Raw genomic sequence first — 23,409 nt, 5'->3', positions numbered from 1 at the left:
ACTTGTGTTTAAATCTCCAACTCAAAGATACAGGTAATTGGAGCACATCTTATTTGCAAATGCCTCCAGTTCCTTTGCAAATGCTGTACCAATCATATTACATGTATTGCTAAAAACATTGTCGTAAAAGGGCATTAAAATTACCTCATACATTTAGTCTATTATCAAGGAAGCCAACTGATAATGGGGGGATTTATTTGAAGTTATCTTGACAACAATAGGCGATAAGTTTGAAATAAGTATTGCCAAGCCCCATTTAGCTCGCCGGTTAACTGAGGAAGTGGCTGGTATTAGGATGGAGGTGAATCCATCTATGTGAAAATCTTCCCTGAGCCAAGATTCCTGCAAACATATCAGGTGGCCAGACTTTATAATGTTTAGCCAATCCACATTATTTAATTTAGGTTTTACACACACTAGGTTCCAGGACTTAACTATTAAATGCTCATTCATTTTGCCTATAGTAATTGAGACCCCCCGCCTATCCCTTATATGACCATAGGGATCCTGTTGCTCTGGTCCCTTTTCCCTACTAACGTGCTCTTTAACCTCCTCCTGCCAATCTTGGTCATCTAACTGGGTTAAACGTGCATATCTGTTTGTTGTATCAATATTAAAATAGGGCTTACAGTTCTGGGCCTGATACCACTCCTGGTATCATTCCTGAGACTGAGTGACACTTTCATTCCAGAAATCTGGTACTAAGGTCTAAGATCTGCTATGTCTAGCAGGGCTTTAAACATAACCTAATAAGATGGCTTCTATTTTACTCATACAAGGAGACATTTGAGACAGGCATTGCAGTAATTGCTCAACAATGCATGGTCTTTTGAAATCTAGTATTAAGCAGTCCCCTGCAGTCTCTTTTAGGTGTACTCCCAACCATGGCGTCCTCTTTACGTGCACCATCTCCTGTGTCAGGTCTCCCATCAATCCAGAATATATTTTCATCCAGTGCATCATCTTGTTTTACAGTGCTCTGTAATCCTCACATTTTTCGTTTAAAAGCACTGGTACATCCTTTAATATAATAGTGTAAGGGGTATACTGAGGAGGTAGTTGGCGATGACCCATAGCGGGGCGTTGGTCCTTCCCATAAACTTTCCCTTGTAATCAATGTTTGTCATTTATATAATTGTTTGGTAAGCCTAGTGGTTGGTTAGGTACCTGGGAGGCTATGGGAGCATATGCTTATTCCATCTCCCTACCTGGGTTCCCCATTATACCCTAGCCCTCAAGCGGTTGGACATTTACCCCTGGGATCATGTTAGACAGAAGTGGGTCCACAGTGTTCGTATTACTTGTCCCCTGTCCTTCTTCTAACATACTTTTTAATAGCATTATTTATGACACCATATCATCTAGACGTGACAGTAAGGGGGCAAGTTCCTGCTTGATTACGTCTTTAAGAGACTCTTTAGTTTTTTTATAAGAAAGATCCACAAGATCTTGGTTAGAGAAACAAGATACCACATCTTCACATGTAGGTTCACTTGTTGATTGGGAGACAAAAGCAAGGGCTTTCACCGGACCCTGGGTGTCTGCAGCGACATGTCTCTGCTGTGTAACCTTGTGTGCTTTATGACTCTTAGCTTTAGTTTTAGCTCGGATTGAGCCTTTGGGCTTTTCAGGTTTCGCCTGCACAGCGCTTGCAATGTGCTTGTGAAATCTGTTGTTTTTAATATAAAGTTAAAAGGGACTCACATACCCCCACCTCTCTTTTCTGGCTTTTCATTGGTTCCTGTGCTTGCCACTTACTTTTCCTCCATTTCCATTGACTGTGGCATATTTCCCTGCATTTACCTATGCTTGTTCCCCGTCTGCTTCTCCTGTCAGTTTCCTGTGACCGAAATACTGTTAACATCCGCTTTGGTGGAACTATTTATTTATGAAGTTTTGCCTCTTTCTTCTTTTACGTCTTGCAGCTGTTTTATATAGCCCATCTTACCACCATGAGAGATTAAGTGATTTTCCCAAAATCACAGTATGTTGCGCCGCCGAGACTCCAACCGGAATCCCCAGCTCTGGCTGCTGCACAACATCCTCTCCACTCCTGTGATACTTGTTAAATATGGTAATTCCAGAGACTCCTGTCACAGGATCAATGTTTTGTTTTTCTGTTTATTTCCGTGCGGTATTCTGTGCACAATCTCGTTTAGGAAGGGAGCACATGACGGAAGCAAGAATCACACACTTGACTGCCTAGGAAGTGGCGAATACTCAAGTTGGTCTTGCACTAATTTTCAGGCACTTCTGTTCCCTGCAGTGACACCAGATCCTGCTCTTATAGCATGGACTGTGGCCAAACAGGATTGTTTTATTATTTACAAAGAATGTGTTGCAAGCCATGGAGCAAGTTAAAAGAACTGTGCAAACAGCAAAAAGCTTTTTTTAGGTCGAGCCTATACAGGGCTTGCGCTGTTAGGCGATCTGTTGTGTCTACTTTTTGGGGTCTGACTCCTCCCATGCTTTGGATTGGCTTCTGTGTGTGTCACTTAAAAATGGTAGTTAGCAAATGGCTATTGTTGGATGCATGTCACACCTTTTCTAAAATGTTCACTCCCATGGAGTTTTGCCACAAGAGCGAGCAGTGGCGCGCACGGTGGCTATGGCAGGACGTAAGCTTTGCCCCGACAGCTAACGTAGCGCCCCATTAGTTCCACCCCCTTCCTGGCCTCCTCCCGCCCATCACTTTCCAACCTCGACTCTATTTTGGCAGCGCCTTCCTTCCTTTATTTTTGGCCGCAGACAGCATTTAATTAAGTGCTTTCTTATTTAACATTTATGTATTTAACAGTTCCAATTAGAGAGAGACATGGTTCTATTAATGTTAGCGCGCATGCACTGAAAAGCCTGTAAAAGGAAGGGCATGCTAATACGCATGCACGCAATGGGGCACATGCAAAGTATTGACACAGGGCATTAAGAGTACGGATCAGCGGTTGCAGGGGGAGAATGGAGGAGCCTTCTCCAGGGGCAGTGCAGCCAGCACTCATGGTGCACTGTCCAATCCGACTGCAGCTCGCATCTGCACCTGGCCGGCCGCCCGCGCTGTGGGGGCTGACGTTGCAGCGACCACCAGCCACTGTGACTGAAGTAGACCACAGCAGGGGCGGGAAAGCACAGGTGCTACCTCCTCTCCCGGTGCCAGTTGAAAGGGAGACCCTCACCCGTGCTTGCACACGCCCTCCAGGCAGTGTAAGTCAGCTGTGAACACATAGGCATTTTCAGTGCTATAAAGTCGTTGCTTCAATGGCTTCGCTAGCGGGAAAAAGCAGCTCAATTTAAGTTATAGAAATGCTTTTGAATCGGGGCCCAGCAGTGAGTGCCATGTTTTACTCAAAGGCTGCTAGCCTGTCTGGCACACTGTACGCACAAGAAGCTTTTTATTATTTATTTGTTGTGCATTTTATTTTTATTTTACATAGCACGATCTCAACCCGAAGGTATTGGTGTGCTTTTCATGAGCACCAGTTACGTTACGCAGGGATACTTTATGTTTTTTGGTAAGCACGGGGAGATTGTTATTTGCCGGGAATCCCAGGATATTGATCCGACGCGGGACGCGGGGACTCAAACCTGATTCTCCAGTTCCAAACTCTGCAAGGCACCATGTTAGCAGGTACCTGTTCCCCTTCTTTGCCCCTCCACAACCAGGGTGGGATTGGTAAGGCAGGTACTCGGGCAATGGCCGAGGGGCCGGTATTGAAGTTCCACCTGTGGGCTTATTTTATGGCAGCCTTGGGGGCCGTTTGGGCCGTTTCTGATGTGTGTTCAGATGTCCCCAGTGGGGCCCTCAGTGGGCTTCCTGGAGGCAGATGGGCGTCATTACCTTCCTTCTATCAACAGGCAGAGGTGTCGCTCCCTTTCTCTCGCTGGGCCGGCCAATCAATGTGTGCATACTGAGCGGGGGCAGGGGGCCTGGGCAGAAGTGGCCTCACTTGTTTTCAGGTGTTTATAAAAACTCACAGAAGCGGTGTTTTGGGGAAGGGCAATATGCAAATATGGGCCACTTTTTTATGGCGTGCCCGGGCCGATTTTTAATCCCAATCCAACCCTGTCCACAACATCCCTGTAGCAAGGTGGTAATTCCCCCAATTCTCCCAGGCCATCCAGCCGGATTATAAGGAAAGGAAGTGATGTATTAACTACACTTCCCATCAAATTGAAAGGCTTCGAATCCCAGCATGCGTTTTACTATTTCAGATTACGCGAATTCTTTCATTGTATGCGATGGGGGCACCGTGGGTCTCCAGAAAGGGGAACTACTACTGGGTAAATGATGTTGTTATGATGTGGAGAGAATTACTTGTGGTATATTTAGTTGTTGCTCAAATCAAAACATATAAGGACGCTGTATAATAGGTTTTGCAATTTGACTTTTTTAAACTTCTTTTTCAATCAGTTCTTTTGAGATTTTCAAAGCAATCGGTCACTCTTTTAAGAAAAGTTTATTAAAAGTTGAACATCCCTGATTATCGCTGCGAGAAGCCAAATCACCTTGAAGACATGGGCAAAGCCCAACTGCTGCCCACTGACCACACACAACGAGATGCTGGTCTGGTGAAGCCGGCGCCAACTAACAACAGCCAGAGCCCTAAATGGAATATCCAAAGGCCACATCAAGGGGTTGAAAGGGAGTCAATTTATATGGAATTATCAGCATCGCAGAATACATTGTAATGAGTGAAAGTAGCAATAAAAAATTCTTAACAAAGATGTAAATGATAAAGGACTCAGCGTTCATATAAAATCTCCAGCCATCCAGAAACAGCGACCTAAAACAAGCATTTGCAATGCAATAGGTCTCGCATTTGCAAGAGTTAGAGCTATTGGCATTGTAATAAAAATATCCATGTGAAGTTGTTTTGGACACTGCTTTAGTGTCAAGCTCCGTGGGTGACATTTCACACGCCCAGGGTCTACCTGTTTACTGTGGGTTTCTTTGAATGCAGTAACATGGAACACCTACGTGCTAATGACATGGCATCATGCAAGCGTTGCCTTGGAAAACAATATTGCAACGAAATCCACTCTTTCACTCCCTTCCTCTCTAAGCTCACCATGAAATATCCATTGGGATACGAAGGGGCATATTTACAATAAACGGGCAGAGCGAGGTGTAGCTCCAAAATTGCTAACGCCGCGTTCTGTCAGTTTAAAAACACAGGGATGCACCATATTCACAAGAATGCTGCGCACCCCTGTGTTTCCCCTAGCGCTGGCACTAAATCTAGCTGCCTAGAACCAACGCAGGCACCCATGCACCCTAGTGCAAGGGTGTCTGCGTTGCAGGGAATGATTGGAAGGTGTCCCATCCTGCACATCAACAATCCATAATGGCAGTTGGTAACTTCTATGTTTGCTGCTTACTTCAGCACACATCGAAGTTGCAGCTCTTCATTTTCAAATGAATGTTTATGTGCAGGAAGGAGCACCTTCCTGCACATAAACAATCGCAAATGGCAGTTTGCTGTTTCTATGTGTCCTGCGCAATGCAGCACACATAGAAGCAGCAACTGCGAGGAGAAATCAATAATTTCTCCTCGTTTCGCCAGTTTAGGACCAGGTTTCCCTTGTCTTATTTGTGGTGCTGCCCCTGATTTATCCCACCCTTGTAAATCGGGGGAAGCGTCAAAAGCAATGGGTATTGCGGCGGAACGCCCACTCATTGCCCACCCATTTCACGCTAAGCACTACATGAAAAGGGGTCCTATTTACAAGGCAGCGTTACGCCAAATTAAGTGGCTTAATGCCGCCTTGTTAATAAGGCAAAGGGCTTATCGCCACCAGAAGGCCATAAAAAGTAACATTCTGTTGGTGATAAGCCCTTGTAAATATGCCCGAAGTGAGCTGGAACTCATACTGAGTGGGATTCCAGCTTGGGTGAAGAGGTTTCTTCCCAGCCATGTCCCCTGCGGGTTCTGCAAACTCACCAGGACATGGGGAAAAGCATCAGAAGCATGTGTGGCTCTTGAGCAGTGCTGGCACAGAGCCATGCCCCCTCTCCATGGACTCTACACAACTGGCCATACATTAAAAGGCTCTAGGACCAACTCCTCACCAGGCCCCACCTTCTCCTTATAATTGTTTTTTTCAAATTGGCATGTCTGCTTGTGCCTGGCTTGCCATTTATCAAACCACTTGAAACTGAAAGTAGGATAGTGTGGCCTGATGGGTAATTAATGTGGTCATGGGCAGGTTACCTCTAGTGTGTTCCATAGTTGCCTTTACAGGGAAGTTTTGGTGCTAGACACATGGAGGTCAATATGCAGTGCTTAATTTGAGTAGGTGGTTGCCCGGGAGGGGGGGGGGTGAGAGGGGGGACCATGGACACTCATTTTTGGGAACCAGGATTTATTTTTCCTCATCAGACATTTCTTAGGAGAGAGAGGGGCAAAGGTGAAAGGAGAAAGAGAGAAATGAACAAACGTCACAAATGGAGAAAGCAGGAACCTACAAGATTGAGATAAATGGCCAGGGAGTGTCTGGTAGTCAATTAAAAAGAGGCATGGGGTGAGTCCAGATTACACAGCCTTGGTATTCGGTGCTCCGGTGCCAGCCTCAGGCTTCTGAAGAGAGCTCTGGGCAGGCGCTCTCCTTAAGCTGCTGCGTGAATTCATTGGCCTCTTTTGTGCAACTCCTGGCTCTGTGCCAGTCAGTTAAAACTTCCCTGTGATGTTTTGATCATTTTACTAGCTGTGAGAGTGGAATTAGACTGTTGACGGGGATACTTTTTAAAATGGAGGACTGTTAATGCTATGTAATGAAATAAGAAACACTCTTTGCTTGTAAAAGTCACAATTACTCACACTAGATGATGTGCTGTTCTAATGCATGGTGTTGTATGTGTGTTAAGCACTGTACACTGAAGTATACACAAGTTTGCATTATGAGGTTGAATGCAATTTAAGGTGTTATAAGCAGCACTCTGTAGCCCATTCATCCCTTTGCATAATTAGGTATATTGCACAGGGAGGGGTACACAGCAGCGGGGTGTCACACTCAGAATATATTGACCTAAACTCATTTAGTCCTTAATACCCAGCCTAAAGGAGAATTATATAAACAGCATAATAACAATTAATAAGCAGCAACATGAAATAAATACAATTTAAACAGTAGTAGTGCCTCTGATCTTCTTAATTCAAGGTGCTACATGAGATCATTTTCAGCGGAGTGCCCTGTGGGGCACAGATGGTGCTGCCACATGGTGCAGGGATGTGCAAACATTTCAAGTTTTCAATGGGAGCTTGTGCTGCGGGGGTTGCGGCCTGCCATACAAGCTAGAATTGAGAAATGGAACTTTGCAACTGCACCGTGCATCCAAAATTGTAGTGTCGGAACTGCCGACCGACATTCAAATCAGACCCTAAGTGTTATTTCGAGTTTGTGAGCACTATTTTCTGTTTCCTAGCTGCTGTTGCAGGCACACCACGCTTTCTCGGGTTTTCCTGGCAGAGTGCGGTGCCCGATCATAGGAGCCACGCTTTATCTTTTAAACACACACCCTCCCCACTCCACGGCTGACATCTATATGGTATGTTTGTATGATTTTCAAGCAGCGCGGCATGCTGCATTTTATCTTCAACAATTGCAGCTGTGTGCCTTTCTTTTTATTTGCACGGCTAGCCCAACAGTATTTTTTACAAAGATATGTTTTTGAAACAAGCGCGTCACGCAGCGCTTGATCTTTAACAAGCGGCCACATGCCTTTCTTTTCTTCAATATATGGGGATGTGCACCCTAGTAATCGAAGGAGATGGCGTGTTCAGCCCGACAGACAGCTGAAAGGACTTGTGTCGCCTGCCGCCGCAGTGATTCCAAGAGCGTAAGAGTAAGTCAAGAGGCAACCACTGGGACAGAGATGGCTGCCTTCTGGCGATGGATAGATGGCCACCTCAATGCAGTGGTCCTGGCTGTAGGGCAGACTGCCCGAGGATGTCTCCGCTTCTGCTCTTCCTCTTCGTTCTTCGTTGTGCAGTAGAGGAGCATGGGTTCAGGGTGAGTGGCGGCCGAGCTCTACACTAATGCATGAGTCTTGCTAGTCCTAAACATAAGTCTCCATAACTCCACTCCAATGCCCCTGCATCTCTTCCTGCCTCACCTCACCTCTCCTGTCCATTCTATTCACCTGGTCTTTCTCCATTCACCTGTACCCTCCATTATCTTCTTTCTTGTTCCTTCTCTCTCACATTCTCCCCCCTCTAAACTTTTCTTCCTGCCCGCCTCCCATTGCCCTGTTCTTTCTCCTTGTCGCCCCTCCACAATTCTCACCTGTTCACCCAACTCCCACCGAATCTCATCTTCTTCCTCCCGATTGTTCCCATAATCCTCCATGCCCTCCCCTGCTTTGCTGATCCCCCTTCCTTCCACTAATCCTCTGCCCCTCCTGTTTCCGGTTCCCCCTGGTAGTCTTCTTTTGCTTATGTTCTAACTGGGTCTACAAGCAAAGAACAAAGCCAAGATTCCCCCTAATGCGATATAAACGCCAGTCATCAGATGATTTTAAGCACACAATGTCCAAGCAAAAGTCTCTATTGGGAATACAGGGTCCCACTCCTTTGGGAGGAAAGTAAAGTAAATTATGAGCATATAGATGTACCCCAAAAGGTCGATGTCGGAGGGGGAGCCAAGCACTGCCTCGGTCAGGTCTCGGACAGGCGCAGACAGGCCTGCCCTTGGCCCAGGCGTGTCCTGTGCCTCAGGGTGCAGCACGCTTTTAGTGTTCTAGGTGGCAGGGAATTGTGCGGATCGTAGGACCCCAGCATTGGTCAACAGTCCCATAGCTCTTCCCCGGCAAGTTCTGTGCTGTAGAAAGTGTCCGAAGCGCAGCCGGGCTGTGGCACGCTTTTAAGTGCAATTTGGTGCTCCAGATGGCAGGGAATTGTAGTTCCCTAGCGGTGGTAGACAGTCCCACAGCTCTTCCCCGGCAAGTTCTGTGCTTTAGAAAGTGTCCAGAGTACAGCAGGCTATGGTGCGCTTTTAAGCACGATTTGGTGCTACGGGAAGCAGTGAATTGTGGGGATTGTAGTCCCCTAGCAGTGGTCGACAGTCCCATGGCTCTCCCCCCAGCAAGTTCTGTGATTCAGTGTCCCAAGCGCAGCGGGGCTGCGGCGCACTTTTAGCACAGTTTGGTTCTCCAGGTGGCTTGGAATTGTGGTGATTATCCCCCATCGGTGGTGGACAGTCCCATGGTAAGTTCTGTGCTGCAGATTATTGAATGTAATTGTTTATTTTATTTACCTTCTGGAACCAAGCTCAAAAGTTGTGGGACAAAAGCAATAATTTCAAGGTTACAAGGACATATACCTGGAGTTCAGCCCACAGTTTTTTGTTTATTCTATTTTTATTTAGCACTCAACTTCCCTGTTTATTTTGAGATGCCTGCTGTGTTGCCTGAAGTCAAACATTGGAGGATGAATATTAGAAGATTACCATTTCCTATTGCACCTGTAAAAGGCAGGTTTTTAGTGGTTTAGCAAAAATGAGTGGTTTGTTGAGGCCTGGAAATCCTGCTCAAGCCACAGTCCCTGGCAGGGTGAACCACTAGAGTCAATAAATTAACCTGTGCTTAACCATCTGGTAGCTTGCCACACTAATTCAGAAAAATAGAGTAAATTTAAATTAATTATTTGACACTAAAACACAAAAATCCAATTAGTGAACTGGAAATATGTGGTTTTAAAGATTTAGGTCCAAATCGTGCTTAACAGCACAAAAGCTCCAACTGTAATTATCTGGTCATGCCAAACCGGGACAAAGTCACAAGTTCAGGCCGACCTCGATGGAGTGTGGGCAGGTTATGAGGAGTAAGTAAGCCCCGCCAAAAAATGTACCTTAAGTCCTGGATGTGTTGTGCAGTGACGGTTCAGAGGAGCGATTCGAAGTCCGTGTCTATGATGCGTTGCGCAGCAGTGATTCCATTGGGCTGCTGGGCTTGTGATGTGGCCTTGCGCCGAATATGTGTTGTGCAGAGGCAGTTCTTGGGAGCTGTGATGCGGGTTTGTGTTGAGGCTGTGTTACGCTGCATCAGTTAGAAAGAGAGGCTGCGAGGTGTTACGTCGGGTTTGTGTTGCGCTGCATCGGTTCTGGTAGTGCCCACAGCTGGGCTGGCAGAGCACATTTATCTCCAATTCAGAAGGTGCAGGACTGGGAGGGCACTACTTGGGGGAGGGGGTAGGACTCACAGCAGGCTGTCCAAATTCAGGGTTCAAGATGGTTGTAGCCTTCTCTGTCGCTGAGGTTCTGATCAGGAGTCCAGCCAACTAGCCGTTGGAGTCACTCTTGTGGCCATGGGTTCAAGGAGCAGGGTCAGTCCTTTTTACTCAGGCAGCATGGCAGTCCTTAGAGCAGAGAAATCCTTCTTCTGTGTTTTCCACACGTTTCAGAAGTGATTTGAAGAGGGGGTCCTGGGGTCCCCTTTTTATACCTGATGTCTTTGAAGTATGAGAAAATTCTAGGAGCCCCCTTTCAGAAGTGCTTTAAATTTCCTGCCTTCGTGCCCTCACTCCAGCCTGGTTACAGGCATAATAGACTAGTACGAAATCCTTTGTAGGTAGAAAGGCTATTGATTTGCAAGTGGGGCTGTGCTCAGCTCCGCCCTCCCTCATCCTGCATGAGATCGCCCATCCAGACACACTGAATCCCTCTATTCTATGCTGTCGGGGAGGAATATACAAAGGCCAGTTGCCACTCACACCTAGTCATGCAACCCAAGAACAGTCTGCAGGCACCAAAATAGTGCATGAAAATGTTAACTTTCAAAAAGTGGCTTTTCCAAAATCGTGACTTAAAAATCCAACTTTACCATTAAAGAGGACTTAACCTTATAATTTCTCACACACCAAACATTAGTTTCCTACCTGCTCCCAGTCAAAAGGTGGCACTTTTTACATGCAATAAGGGAACCCAATCTTATCTTATAGGAGAGGTAGATCTCACAGTAGTGAAAAACTAATTTCAGAGATTTTCACTACCAGGACATGTAGAACGTTTAATTACAATGCACTCTGCCCTAGGGACAGTTTAGGCCTACCTTAGAGGTCAATTATATGTATTAAAAAGGGAATTTTAGGCTTTGCAAAGGGGTTATTTTTCAGAGTCGAATCAGCGGTTTAATACTGCTAGCAGACTGTAATGGCAGGCCTGAGACATATTTTAAAGACCTACTGAAGTGGATGGCATAATACTTGCTGCAGGCCCACTGGTAGCATTCAATTTATAGGACCCCGGTATATGGTATACCACTTTACTGAGGACTTGAAAGCAAATTAAATATGGCAATCATGTGCAAGCTAATTTTACCATGTTTTAGGGAGTGAGCATCAGCACTTTAGCACTGGTTAGCAGTGGTAAAGTAGACAGAGTCCTAAGGCCAACAAAAACAAATTTAGCAAAAATAAGAGTGGTGAAAGCAAAATGTTTGGGGGAAGACCTCCAAGCTGACAGGTCGAACAGTGATTTATTTGGGTGTTTAGTTATAGAATTTAAAAAGGAACGGGTCTGCTTAGAAAAGACGTGCACCTTTAGCAAGCTTCTGCTAGATGAACAAAACTGAAAAGTAGGATAGTATCTTCAGACCTGCTGGTATTAAAAGAAGATTTGTTGAGGACAAAGATCTCCTTGTATGTTCTACAAAAATATTTGAGTGTTGGCTTATGGGAAGTCAGTGCAAGTGTATTAGAATCATAGAGATGATGTTTTTTTATTGTATGCAATGGTTTATGAAAAGCAAGTCAACTAATTTACAGTCATGGAGATGGTTGTGTGCTGCATGAATTGTACGCAGGTGAAAGATTTTCCTGAGAGCCCAAGGCTGGAGGTGGCACGATTTGGTGACTGAACAAACCTACAGTGCTTGATTCAGCTCCTTGGTAGAACAAAAGTCCTCTGCCTGGCTTTGGGAAGCTGTGCCCCCCTGACCTTGTAGGTATATGGGCAGCCCAGTGAGTTTCCCCCCAGTGAGGATGACAATCATAAAAGCCCATAGAAGGTTCCTCTGTTTGCTAAATTCTAAGACCCTAGTAGCCAGACTCTGATGTTGAGAGGGCACCAAGGCATACCCTTCTTTGTGAGGGAGCCTACCATCCCCTTGGCCCAGGCTCTGTGTGGCAGCATAATCAATAAAAGGGGACAGGACTTTTTACCTGTACCTCCGTGAAGGGAAAACATTTTGGCTCTCGCCATGTAAACTCTATGTCCTTTTCCATAACTGACCTCAATCATGTCTGGGGTGTATGCTGAATTTGACTGCACATATGTGTATGTGGTTATGTATATTGATTTGCAAGGGTGCCGGAATGAGTGATTGATCAAGCTCATTGGACTCCACATGCTTGTGTACCTCAAGACAGTTGATTGCTTTGTGTAGTGTCAGACTACAGAGCCCGCCTTTATACAGCCCCTTGTCCTGTTTATCTCTTTGGGTAGGAGAGTCAGCCCACCATTCCTTTGAAGTAGCCACAGTTCCTCTGCTTAGTGAAAACAATCTTCCTGCTCCAGATCTGTATCCCTTTAGGGTATCTCTTCCTGTCTGAAGCCAATACCCATTTCACCAGAGGCAGTTGAAGCCAGATTAGAAGTGCAGCAGTGCCATATGACCTGTTATGTTATTCAGATTTATAGAGAGCACCATCACCTGTGAGGGTATCCTGGCTCCTAGCAGGTGTGAGTCTTGCCAAAACTAGGGTCTGTTGGTACTACTCAAAAATCAAGTCTTCAGCTTCTTGCTGACTTCAAGAAGTGAGGAGGTGGCCCTTATGTGTAGTGACAGGTTGTTTCTATGGATTTGGAGCCTTGTAGGAGAAGGCTTGACCGCTGGATCTGTTTTTTTCCTCCCCATTTGCTTGATTCTTCTTCATCTGGATACTTTTACAAAGTTCAAAATCTTTAATTCAAAATTTCAATACCATTAAAATTCAATGAGGCTTTTCTTCAAAATAATTGACAACAGCTTCAGTTGTAATCTTCCAAATCTGACTCTCCTTCTTCAGACACAAATGCAAGATATATCCATTTAGGGGAAGTGTACTTTCTGTTCAGGATTCTCTTTCTTCTTGATCTTTTCCTAACAGGCAATTCACTATCATTGTTCGATTTCAATTACTCCTGGTTCTTCTCTAATTTGCTTTTTTCCTTCTCCCAGTGTCTTTTCTTGCAAGTTCTCCTCACTGCCTTGGGCAATTTGACTCTTGTATTTACTTGTGACTACTGCTAATTCTTCTTCACTCACTGACGAACTTGTGCTTTGACCAACAACAGCAACTCAACTTAATGTGAACTTCTTTCTTCCCCCTGAGGGATACTCAAATTTTAAGCTTGAACATTTCGTGAGTTGGACCAGAGACTATTTCTTGCTTCTGCTTGTGATTTTGCAACAGGTTTTCACTCTGATTCCCAAATGAAAATTGGTTACAGGTACCTTCACCGGGATCTTTACCTTCACTTTCATCAGCAACTTCACTAGATGAAGGATTTACTTTTCAAACTTCTCCTCCCTTTGGATCCACACTGTGAACTTGGGCTTTGCTCTGTGAATCAGGGGCTGTCGTCACCACTTCTTCATCTGCTGTCTTCACTCTTCTCATTAGATCTGTATGGATCCACTATGGGATTCCTGCACACTTTGCAGCAGTGTTAGTCAAATGCACAACTTGATATGGTCTTTTGCAATGGGCCTCAACACAGCTTTTCACTAAGATCTAATCTCTTGGTTGCAGTGGATGGCAATGAGTTTCTTTTGTTGGGCCTGTTGCCAAATTCACCTGACGAGACACAGATTTCACTACATTAGCAAGACCTTTGCAGTAGTATAATGCAATAGCATCAGGTATTCAAATGTTGCTGAAGGAAACTCTGCCCATTACTACTTCATTGGGCGAGAGTCCTGTCTTTTTGTCTTTGACACTTCTAATGATCACGAGAACAACAGAAAGATCAACAGGCCATTTTAGATTAGTGGATGCCCACGCTTTAGCCAACTTGTTTTTGATGGTCCCATCAATCTTCTCTACAATGCCAAATGTTTGAGGATGATAACTACAATGGAACATTTGCTCAGTCTGAAGAGCTATACAAATCAATTTGAGAATCTCAGTTTTAAAGTGAGCTCCATGATCTGTATCAGGTCTGTTGGTAACTCTCATATTGTCACATCTCTAGGTTGGAGAAACCTCAACCCATTTAGAAAATAAGCAGACAATCACAATAAAGTATTTAAAACCATTGTAAACAGGAATCTCAATAAATTCTGTTTGAAGTCTTGTAATGGACCTGCCGATTTGCCGATATGAATCAATATATTATTGTTCTATTTCCCAGATATCTCACTGACCTATGACACACCTTTGACATAATTCTTCAGCAAAACCTCTGAATTTGTTATTAAATCAGTACATTTTAAAAGTCCTGGTCATTGAGTCAGTTCCTTCATGTCTGGCCATGGGAAGTAGCACTAGTCAGGAAGTACATGTTTATATTCTGGTGTAATCCAAACATTATTAAAATTCTTTCTGCAACTAGCTAACTCTAGTTTCTGTCTTTCATTCTGTGGTACCTCCTCCTGGAGATCCCTCACTTTGCTTAATGTGGTCTGTATTTACTGTAGTCGAAAACTATTTACATAATTTGCATTTTCAGCAGTACTTGCTTTGTGTTAATTTTGTTTCGATTCTTGCACTGCAATCTGCTTGTTTGGTGTACAGTTGCATTCCCAAGTGTGCAATACTTGCCACTTTTGTCAGCATATTTGTTTCCCATTGTGACTGTCAACAGCCTTATAGGCTGTGCACTGAAGCACTGTAATCTCCCTCAGATGTTGTATTGCTTCCAGAAGCTCAAGAATATAGGAGCCATTCCTGATGGGTGTACCAAAGGGTGCTATAAAATCCCTTTGTGACCACAACTGGCCAAAATCATGTACCACTTCAAATACATATTGCCTGTCTGTGTAAATTGTCACATTCAATTCATCTGCAAGACAAAAAGCCCTTGTCAGTACAATTAACTGCTACTTGTGCTGAAGTAATAGTAGGCAGATATGATGCTTTAATAATTTTAAAAATGGTACAGACTGAGCTAGCTAGCTTGTTCCTTTCAAGGAGATTCTCACTCAAAATATGATTGAGAATGCACTTGGAAGGGGCAGAATAGAGAAAGTGAGTGAAATCTAGGCAGCTAAATCTAATTTTCTAAGCTATTTGTATAGTGCGTGGCTTTACAGACATTTTTTACCATTTTGCCACCATTTTCTCAAAGTTTCTCTGGGGTGGCCAAATCTACAACATTCCAGGAGTGAGGGGTGCTAGGCTTGCTTGGCACAAAGAACTGGAATAGTTCAAAATTGTCCTTTTACAGTGCATATAACGCTTTAACAAATTTATTTTAAAATTGTTCCTCTAAAATGCACTTTCTGGCCCTGTTCTTTCAAATATTTTTGATTGGAAAATCCTCCCTCTTGAATTACCCAGAGGGTGTCTGTATATTTTGCGTTCATGTTTGACGGATATGTTAGGATTTAATCTGTTAGGTGAACAAACAGAACACGGACCCCCACACCAACTGAGCAACTTGCCATGGGGGGTTTGGTGAAATCACCAAATAATTTGGTCAGTGCCTGTGCAGGCAGTGTTACGTGTTGGGGCCAGTGGTTGAAGTTGGCGGCACCAGTGATGGAAGTGGGGGACTGTTTGCTACAAAACGTTTGGCCACCTCAAGTACTGCAGCATGCACTGAAGTTAATGGAGGCATGTGCCGCAATAACTTAAACCTAGCCTTTAAAATGTCTATCCTGAAGACACCATTAGATTTTAAAGGCCATGTTACCGGAGACTAGGTGCCAGTTGTTTCCCTTGCTTGTCATTTAGAACTTAAGATGTGGATTGACAAATAGTGGGCCAATTTTGCCCAAAAAGTCAGATTTGTACTAGCCGCAGTATACATTTTCTGGTGGCGGGACCCCCTTGGTAGACGGGCATCTATAGCAGTCCAAGGTATCACAGGTGGCCAAGGGTAATTGATCAGATAGATGTTTCAGAGGACCCCACATTTAGCTAGTGGTACCTCCTAAACTACAAGGGCTGGACACAAGTTCAAAACGTTCTTGAATCAGCTCACTAAAACCAGCTTTCTCTCTCTGGGAAGTAAAATGTTAGGTGGATTCACCACATCAACAAGCAAAGACTCTGGAACAAAGAAGGCTTACCATTCTTTACTTCCAAAGATGAAAGAACAGCTCATCAACCTGGTGGTAGCTGCTTCTCCTGAGCAGCTGGGCTTGGGAACTTGTTGGGAGTCTTGATTCTTTGAAATTCTCTCACAGGGGTCCTGCTAGTGAGCTAGACCTTGAGTTGTCATCTTGGAATTGGGACACTTCCTCCATATAGGCGAAGTTCTGCTCTTCCTGTAAGTAGTTAAATCTTCTTCCTTTCCCAGTCAAGCAAAATTGCATCCAAGAAATTAATACAATCTGGAGGTAGAGCGGCAATCACAGACAACCTCCATTCATGGCCCTTGTCTTCCTTCTTACACTGGTGTGTAAGCCTCCTTGGTGTCCAGTCAAAAGAGATGAACCCATTTCTGCACCTCCACAAAGCCAGGTTTTTCTTATTTGATGATGTTTGGTCCATATATATGATCTCCAGAAAGTCCATAATTTCTGTGAGGACATTCAATGTATATTCGTTAGAAATGTCTGTGTTGTATTAAATCAAGACTCCAATACATGTTTTAAATCAGTAAGAGTGAATGGTTGTATTTTACTATTTCACCTAATGCATTTTTGTCCACAGTTTGAAGTGTTTTTGCAAAATCATAAAACCAGCGTTGTGATATCGAAGGTATAATGTAAGATGTCCTGTAGAAGTATAACTATTTTGTAAGTCTGTGACTGGCTGACAATTGAAAATCTGTGGATGTGTGCAGTACGGTTTCATGTATGTAAAGAAAAAGGATTGTGATATACGAGAGTTGGGCCATTAATTACCCCCTTTATCTAGTTGTAGCCCCAGCCCCAACGATCCTTACAGGGCATGAATATTGTGAAATCTACAAAGCAGACTTGTATGCCTTGGCATGTACAGAGCAGGCAACACATTCTGATAAAGTGGCAAATAAACAAACATGTCCTTCATATTTCACATAGTAGGCACCTACTCGCAGCGGAGCCACATACATGTAACCCAAAGTATCTTATTCTGTGAGAGCTCTATGGCGCTCTGTGGCAATGTTAAGTAACCATTGGTTTTACTCTCATTTCTTCTCCATACTCCTGCCTTACAGCTGATGACGGAAATCCTGCGTGGAATCCAGGTGGTTAAATTCTATGCTTGGGAGAAGCACTTTGCTGCCAAGGTGAATACCATTCGCGACAAGGAGCTTCAAATGCTGAAGACCATCAAGTACCTGGATGCAGTCTGCGCCTATCTGTGGGATGGGCTGCCTATTCTCCTTGCTATTGTGATCTTTGCCATCTACGTCCTGCTGGGGCATCAGCTCTCTGCAGCCACGGTTAGTGTGTAATCTGCTCATTTAAAAAGATCTGCTTTCCATCTATGCAAAGTCCTCCTTCTCTCACTGCTCAAAGCTTGAGCCACAGTTCTACATATTTAAGCAGAAACAATGTTCACAAGGAACCCATTTGAACCAATTAATACATTTTTATGCAAGGAGGTATATTTCTTGCGTGATTTAAGCAGACAAAAGATATAACAAAAAATTTAAAAATTAAACCCTGTACCATGAAAGGGTCGAAACGTCGTCGACAACTACAAAGGGAGAGCCCCAGCAAACCAGACGTTTATGCACAAATGATTCTTTCAGATATCCAAAGGGCTCCCCTTTGAATTCCAATAACAAATCGCTTCCTTCTGTACTGGCACCACATATATTGCACTGTTTTGGTTATGGTCACTTCACTGGGGTTACAAAGTCACGTCCAAATGTGAAAATGTATATAGTGTAAATACACATCAGAGTTTATTTATATGTCTTTTTACTCCCAAGATATTGTCTATGCAAAATAAATAATACTCACTTCGGCTGAAGTAGGTACAGCAAAAATTGTGTTTTCTGTGGGTTGTCTACAAAGTGATACTACCTAATTAATGTATGGTATAGTTTTTGCATTTTTTATTGTATGTTTTGTCTGCTTAAATCACGCAAGAAATATAACTCCTTGCATATACATGTATTAATTAGTTCAAATGAGTTCCTTGTGAACATTGTTTCTGCTTAAATAGCAATACCCAGTTTGCAAGGACATTTGGCTTGCTCTTGTTTTTTGTGATAGCATTTCTACATATGTCATACTTTAGGAGGTTATTTACAAAGCATTGTGTAACTTGTACTGCATGGTAAAATATAAAAAATGGTGACATGTGATATATAAGTAAGGTACTATCATGTCGTCCTCTGATTGCTCAACTGTCTGGCTGGTTTCTGTACCCCCTCACAAGGTGTGACATTACCACACAGTTATCAACCTGACATATTAACTTGCATCCACCAAATTATTGGATTCAAAGACAATAAAGGCTCTAATACATTGCCTTGGAACTATAAAGTACTATAAAGAGTGCATATTTTGTAATGTAAAAAGTCACAGTAGAGTTCACTTGTTTTTATTACCCTAGATGGCAGCATCCTCAAACTTCATCCAGGCATCACTTGTTTGCATAGTCCAGCATCTTTCAGTCACCGCTCTGGCCAGCATTATCCTTCACGCCTCTGTGAGGAACCCGGGTCAGTTGTGCTGGCTTTGGACATCTGTTTGTGGAATCCATTCTCAAGCCCACTTAAGGTGATGGTACTGCTAGAGCCTGAGCAGATGAGCCCTGTGAACGAGACAGTATCAGCCCCATCAACTACTGAGCTGTCTGCTGTGCTACACAATCAATCAATTAGGGGGTTTATAGAGCGTGCTGCTCACCCGTGAGGGTCTCAAGGCGCTGGGGGTAGGGGGTGGGCAGCTCCGGCTCAGATGAAGAGCAAGGTCTTTGAGGCCCTTCCTGAAGGCATGCAGGTTCGGGGAGAGACGGATGCTGACTGGGAACTTGTTCCAGGTCTTGGCTGCGATGTAGGAGAAGGCCCTTCCTCCTGCTCTGCTTCTGCGGATGTGGGGGGTATCTGCTAGGGCGAGGTCGGCGGATCGGAGATTTCTTTTGGGTGCGTGGAAGCAGACTCTCTCGTTGAGGTATTTGGGTCCAATGTTGTGGAGGGATTTGTAGGTGTGGGTGAGAAGCTTGATGGTTATTCTCTTCTCGACAGGGAGACAGTGTAGGTCTCAAAGGTGTTGAGTCATGTGTTCGTGCCGAGGGGTCCCGAGGACGAGTCTGGCCGCAGCATTCTGGATCGTTTGGAACTTGTGTAGAAGTGTCCTGTTGACACCGGTGTAGAGGGCGTTTCCGTAGTCCAGTCTGCTGGTTATGAGTGTGTGGGTGACGGTTTTTCTGTGTTTGGGGGTATCCATTTGAAGGTCTTTCGGAAGATGTGGAGGCAGCTGGTGGAGGCGATGACATTGATCTGGCGGCTCATGGTGAGGGAGGAGTCGAGGATGATGCTGAGGTTCGGAGCGTGGTCTGTCGGGGTGGGAGGACTCCCGAGGGCACAGGGCCACCATGTGTCAAACAGGCGGAGGTCAAGGGTCCCAGGATGAAGACCTCTGTTTTCTCTGTGTTGATCTTCAGGCAGCTGTCCTTCATCCAGGCCGCGACGTCCTTCATTCCTTCCTGGAAACTGAGCCTGGTGTCTTCGGGATCCTTCGTGAGGGAGAGGATGAGCTGGTTGTCATTGGCGTAAGATACTATGTTGAGCCCATGTTGTTTGACGATGGCTGCTAGGGGGGCCATGTAGATGTTGAAGAGCGTGGGGCTGAGCGATGATCCCTCTGGTACTCCGCAGTTGATTTCTGTATTTTCGGAGATGAAAGGGGGGAGTCTGATCCTCTGGGTTCTGCCAGAGAGAAAGGATTGGATCCAGTTGAGGGTGGTACCTTGTATCCCGGCGTTGTGCAGTCTGGCTGTAAGGGTGTGGTGTGAGAAGGTGTCGAAGGCCCCGGAGAGGTCTAGTAGGATGAGGGCTGCGGTGTGTCCCTGGTCAAGTAGCACGCGGATGTCGTCAGTTGCGGCGAGGAGGGCGGTCTCGGTGCTGTGGTTGACGCGGAATCCGGACTGGGAGGCGTCTAGGATGGAGTTCTCTTCGATGAATGTGGTCAGCTGGGCATTTTCGAGTCTTACGGTGACTTTGGCGGTGAAAGGGAGCAGAGAGATGGGCCAGTAGTTCTTCAGGTCCGTTGGGTCAGCCGCGGGCTTCTTCCGCCCGCTTCCAGTCGTCAGGGAAGATGCCGGATTGGAGGGAGGCGTTGACGGTCCATCCTAGTTCGGTGGCAATGGCGGTGGTGGCCCTCTGGTAGATGTGCGGTGGGCAGGGGTCCGTGGGGGCTCCAGACCGGGTTTTCATCATGGTCGTGGCGATGGTCGGCTGGAGGTCGGCAGAGGGGAAAAGGGTGGTGAGCGGCGTCTGGTCGCTGAAGTGGTCGTAGAGGGCCTTGATCTTCTGATGGAAGTAGGAGCTGAGCTTGTTGCAGAGTTCCTGGGAAGGTGTGACGTCCATGGCCTCGCTGGGGGGTTTGATGAATTGCTGTATGACGTTGAAGAGTTCTTTGGCATTGGCTGCGTTGGTGTCGATTTTGTTCTTGACGAAGGTCCGTTTGGTGTCCCTTATAAGCTGGTGATACTCCTTCACGGCGCTCCTAAAGTTGTTTAGGTCTTCTGTGGCTTTCCGGCGTGGCCATTTTTTCTCAAGGCGTCTGCAGGTGCGCCTGGCGACTTGGAGTTCGGTGGTGAACCAGGCGGCCTTCAGGGGGCATTGTTTGGTGAGTGGCGGAGGTGGGCGATGTTGTCGGCTCATTTGGAGATCCATCAGTGAAGTTCTTTGGCTGCGGCATTGGCATCGGTCGTGGTGATGGGGGGTCAAGGAGGAGGATGGAGTTGATGTGTTCCTCTGTGATTTTGCTCCAGTTCCTTCGTGGCGGGCAGGGGGCCGGTTTGGGTGCGGTGGTGCTGTTGACGGTGAAATGTACGCAGTGGTGGTTGGTCCAGGGGGGCTGCGTGGTGTGGCTGAAGCGGACGTTTGACCCTCCTGCGAAGATAGGGTCGAGGGTGTGTCCTGCTCTGTGTGTGGAGGTGTTGAAGAGCTGCTTCAGTCCGAGATTGGAAAGGTTGTCAAGGAGGGCGGTGGAGTTGGGGTCGCTGCGGTTGTCGAGGTGAAAATTCAGGTCACCCAGTAGGATGTAGTCGGAGGAGGTGATGGCATGGGGTTCGATGAGGTCGGTGAATGCTGTAGTGGCCAGGGAGCAGGGTCCCAAGGGTCTGTAGGTGAGAGTGCCACGTAGCGGGGTACTGGGGGAGGTCTGGATCTGGAAGTGGAGGTGTTCTGTGTTGGAGTGGGGGTTACTCGTGCTGGAGGTGGAGAGTCATAGGGAGGTCTTGTGTGCAATAGCGAGTCCTCCTCCTGGGCAGTGGGGGCGGTCCTTTCTCTAGATCATGTAACCGTCGGGGATTGTGGTGGCGATGTCGGGACCGGAGGTGGCTTGGTCCAGGTTTCCGTGAAGAAGGCGACGTCGGGGCGAGGGTGTCAATCAGGTTCCAGATCTCTACAGCGTGTCTATGGAGTGAGCGCACGTTGAGGAGGATGCACGTCAGGGCTTCGGTGGCGTGGGCCGTGAGCCTGTGGCGGGCGCAGGGGCGCTGTAGATGGTGCAGGAACTTTGGCAATGTCTGCAGGAGAAAGGTCCGTGGGTGGTGGTCGGTGAGGAGTTCTGGCAGTCTGGGTGTCTTCCGGGGTTGAGAGCGAGGAGGTTGGTGGCGTCATATCGGTGGGGCTCTGGGGAGCCAGGGTTCCTGACGCTGGACACGGTTGGGACGCAGATGGGCGCAGACGGGCGCAAACTGGCTTGCTTTAGGTGCGCAACCGCGCAGCGATCACAATTTTGTAGGGGAAGTGTGGGACGCTCAGCTGGGAGGTAGGAAACGGGCGAGGGCAGGGGAGAGGGGCCGCGGGTCAGCAGTGGCAGGAATCAGGGTGAAGGGAACGGCTAGGGGAGAGAGAGGGGCAGTGGGTACAGTGGATGATGAGTAGTAGAAAAACACAGTGAACGGGACAACAAATGCACAATAATGAGCAAAAGAGAAAAACAATACACTCATAGTCAACACTTACCACAATGCAGCAAGCGGGCAAAAGAGAAAAACAATACACTCAGAGTCAACAATTACAGCGATGCGGCAGGCAGGCAATAGCAGCCTCGAACACGCTGGCTGGGGGCTTAGCGGTGGCGACGGAGCGAATGGAGCTGCCGGGTAGAGTGCAGGCCTGTGACCGAAGTCAAGGTCTTACAAGCTAAACTACACTGCAAACCTCTTTTGTTGCAAACGTACAATAGACTGCTTTATAAGCAGAGTTTGCATCTCTCGCTGCCTGATGACTTCTTGTGCACAAAACCTCCATGGTGTCTGGCAAGCATAGGTTATATCTGTAAAATATTGACACTGTCTAACAGCCATTTGTTATGCCTTTTGATTTATATTAAATGTTTATTCTGCAGTGGTCATGTTATGTACTAAAATACGCTCATCTCAAATCCCCCTGGAGGAAAAGGATGAAGGAGCAGTATTCCTAGTGCACTCTGAAATGCACCCTAGTCCCAGAGTTCAGGCTGAGTCCCCTTGGCATTAAGCAGTGGATTTTCTTTAGAGACTATTTTTCAGTGGGCATTTGTATTGCATGATATAATTAGGCTTTGAATGCCCCACCCGCGTTATTGTGCTACCAGATAGCTGCCCCAATCCTGAAACACTTCATCCATAAACAGTGAATAGATTATCTAGCTCATTCCCCACAAATCTTGTGAAAGAAGAGATAAAAAACAGAGAATAGTATAATTAGAGATGCTTGCCCCACGTGGGCATTAGCCTTAGCGTCATAATCAAGACAGTAGTGTCTTATAAAGGTGTGAACTAATCTCCAAGTTGCAGCTCTGAAAATCTCCGCAATTGGGATGTTCCTAAGTAAAGCAGCAGTGGCTGATTTAACTTTTGTGGAGTGGGCTCTATGTCTACCAGATAGGGCGTTGTTTGTGTATTGATAACAAAGGATTATGCAGGAGTCAATCTATTGACACAAGGATTGTTTAGAAGTGGCAGAGACTGTCTGCATAGGACTATAGTTGACAAAAAGTTACTTTGATGTTCTTAAAGGTTTTGTTCTATCTAGATAAAAACTTCAAAACCCCCCTAACATCGAGAGTATGGAGAGACCTCTGCATGAGGAGAAGGATTCTGAAAGAATGTAGGTAATGTAATTGTCTGATTGACATGCAAATTCAAAACTACTTTAGGGAGGAATTTAGGA

At 45.7% G+C, this 23,409-nt stretch overlaps 1 protein-coding gene across 2 annotated transcripts in view; it reads left to right on the top strand.

Moving 5' to 3' along the window:
- LOC146816450 (ATP-binding cassette sub-family C member 10-like) overlaps window positions 1-23,409 on the top strand; it is a 351,699-nt gene that overhangs the window by 54,785 nt on the left and 273,505 nt on the right. For both annotated transcript variants that reach the window (XM_085610292.1, XM_085610293.1), the window contains exon 4: window positions 17,281-17,508. In XM_085610292.1, the coding sequence (XP_085466418.1) occupies window positions 17,281-17,508 (228 nt within the window). The remainder of the gene's footprint in view (window positions 1-17,280; window positions 17,509-23,409) is intronic.

The sequence above is a fragment of the Triturus cristatus genome, chromosome 6, assembly GCF_964204655.1.
Source record: "Triturus cristatus chromosome 6, aTriCri1.1, whole genome shotgun sequence".
Classification (NCBI taxonomy): domain Eukaryota; kingdom Metazoa; phylum Chordata; class Amphibia; order Caudata; family Salamandridae; genus Triturus; species Triturus cristatus.
The sequence above is the reverse complement of the archived record's forward strand: the minus strand, read 5'-3'. Positions and strand labels throughout refer to the sequence as shown.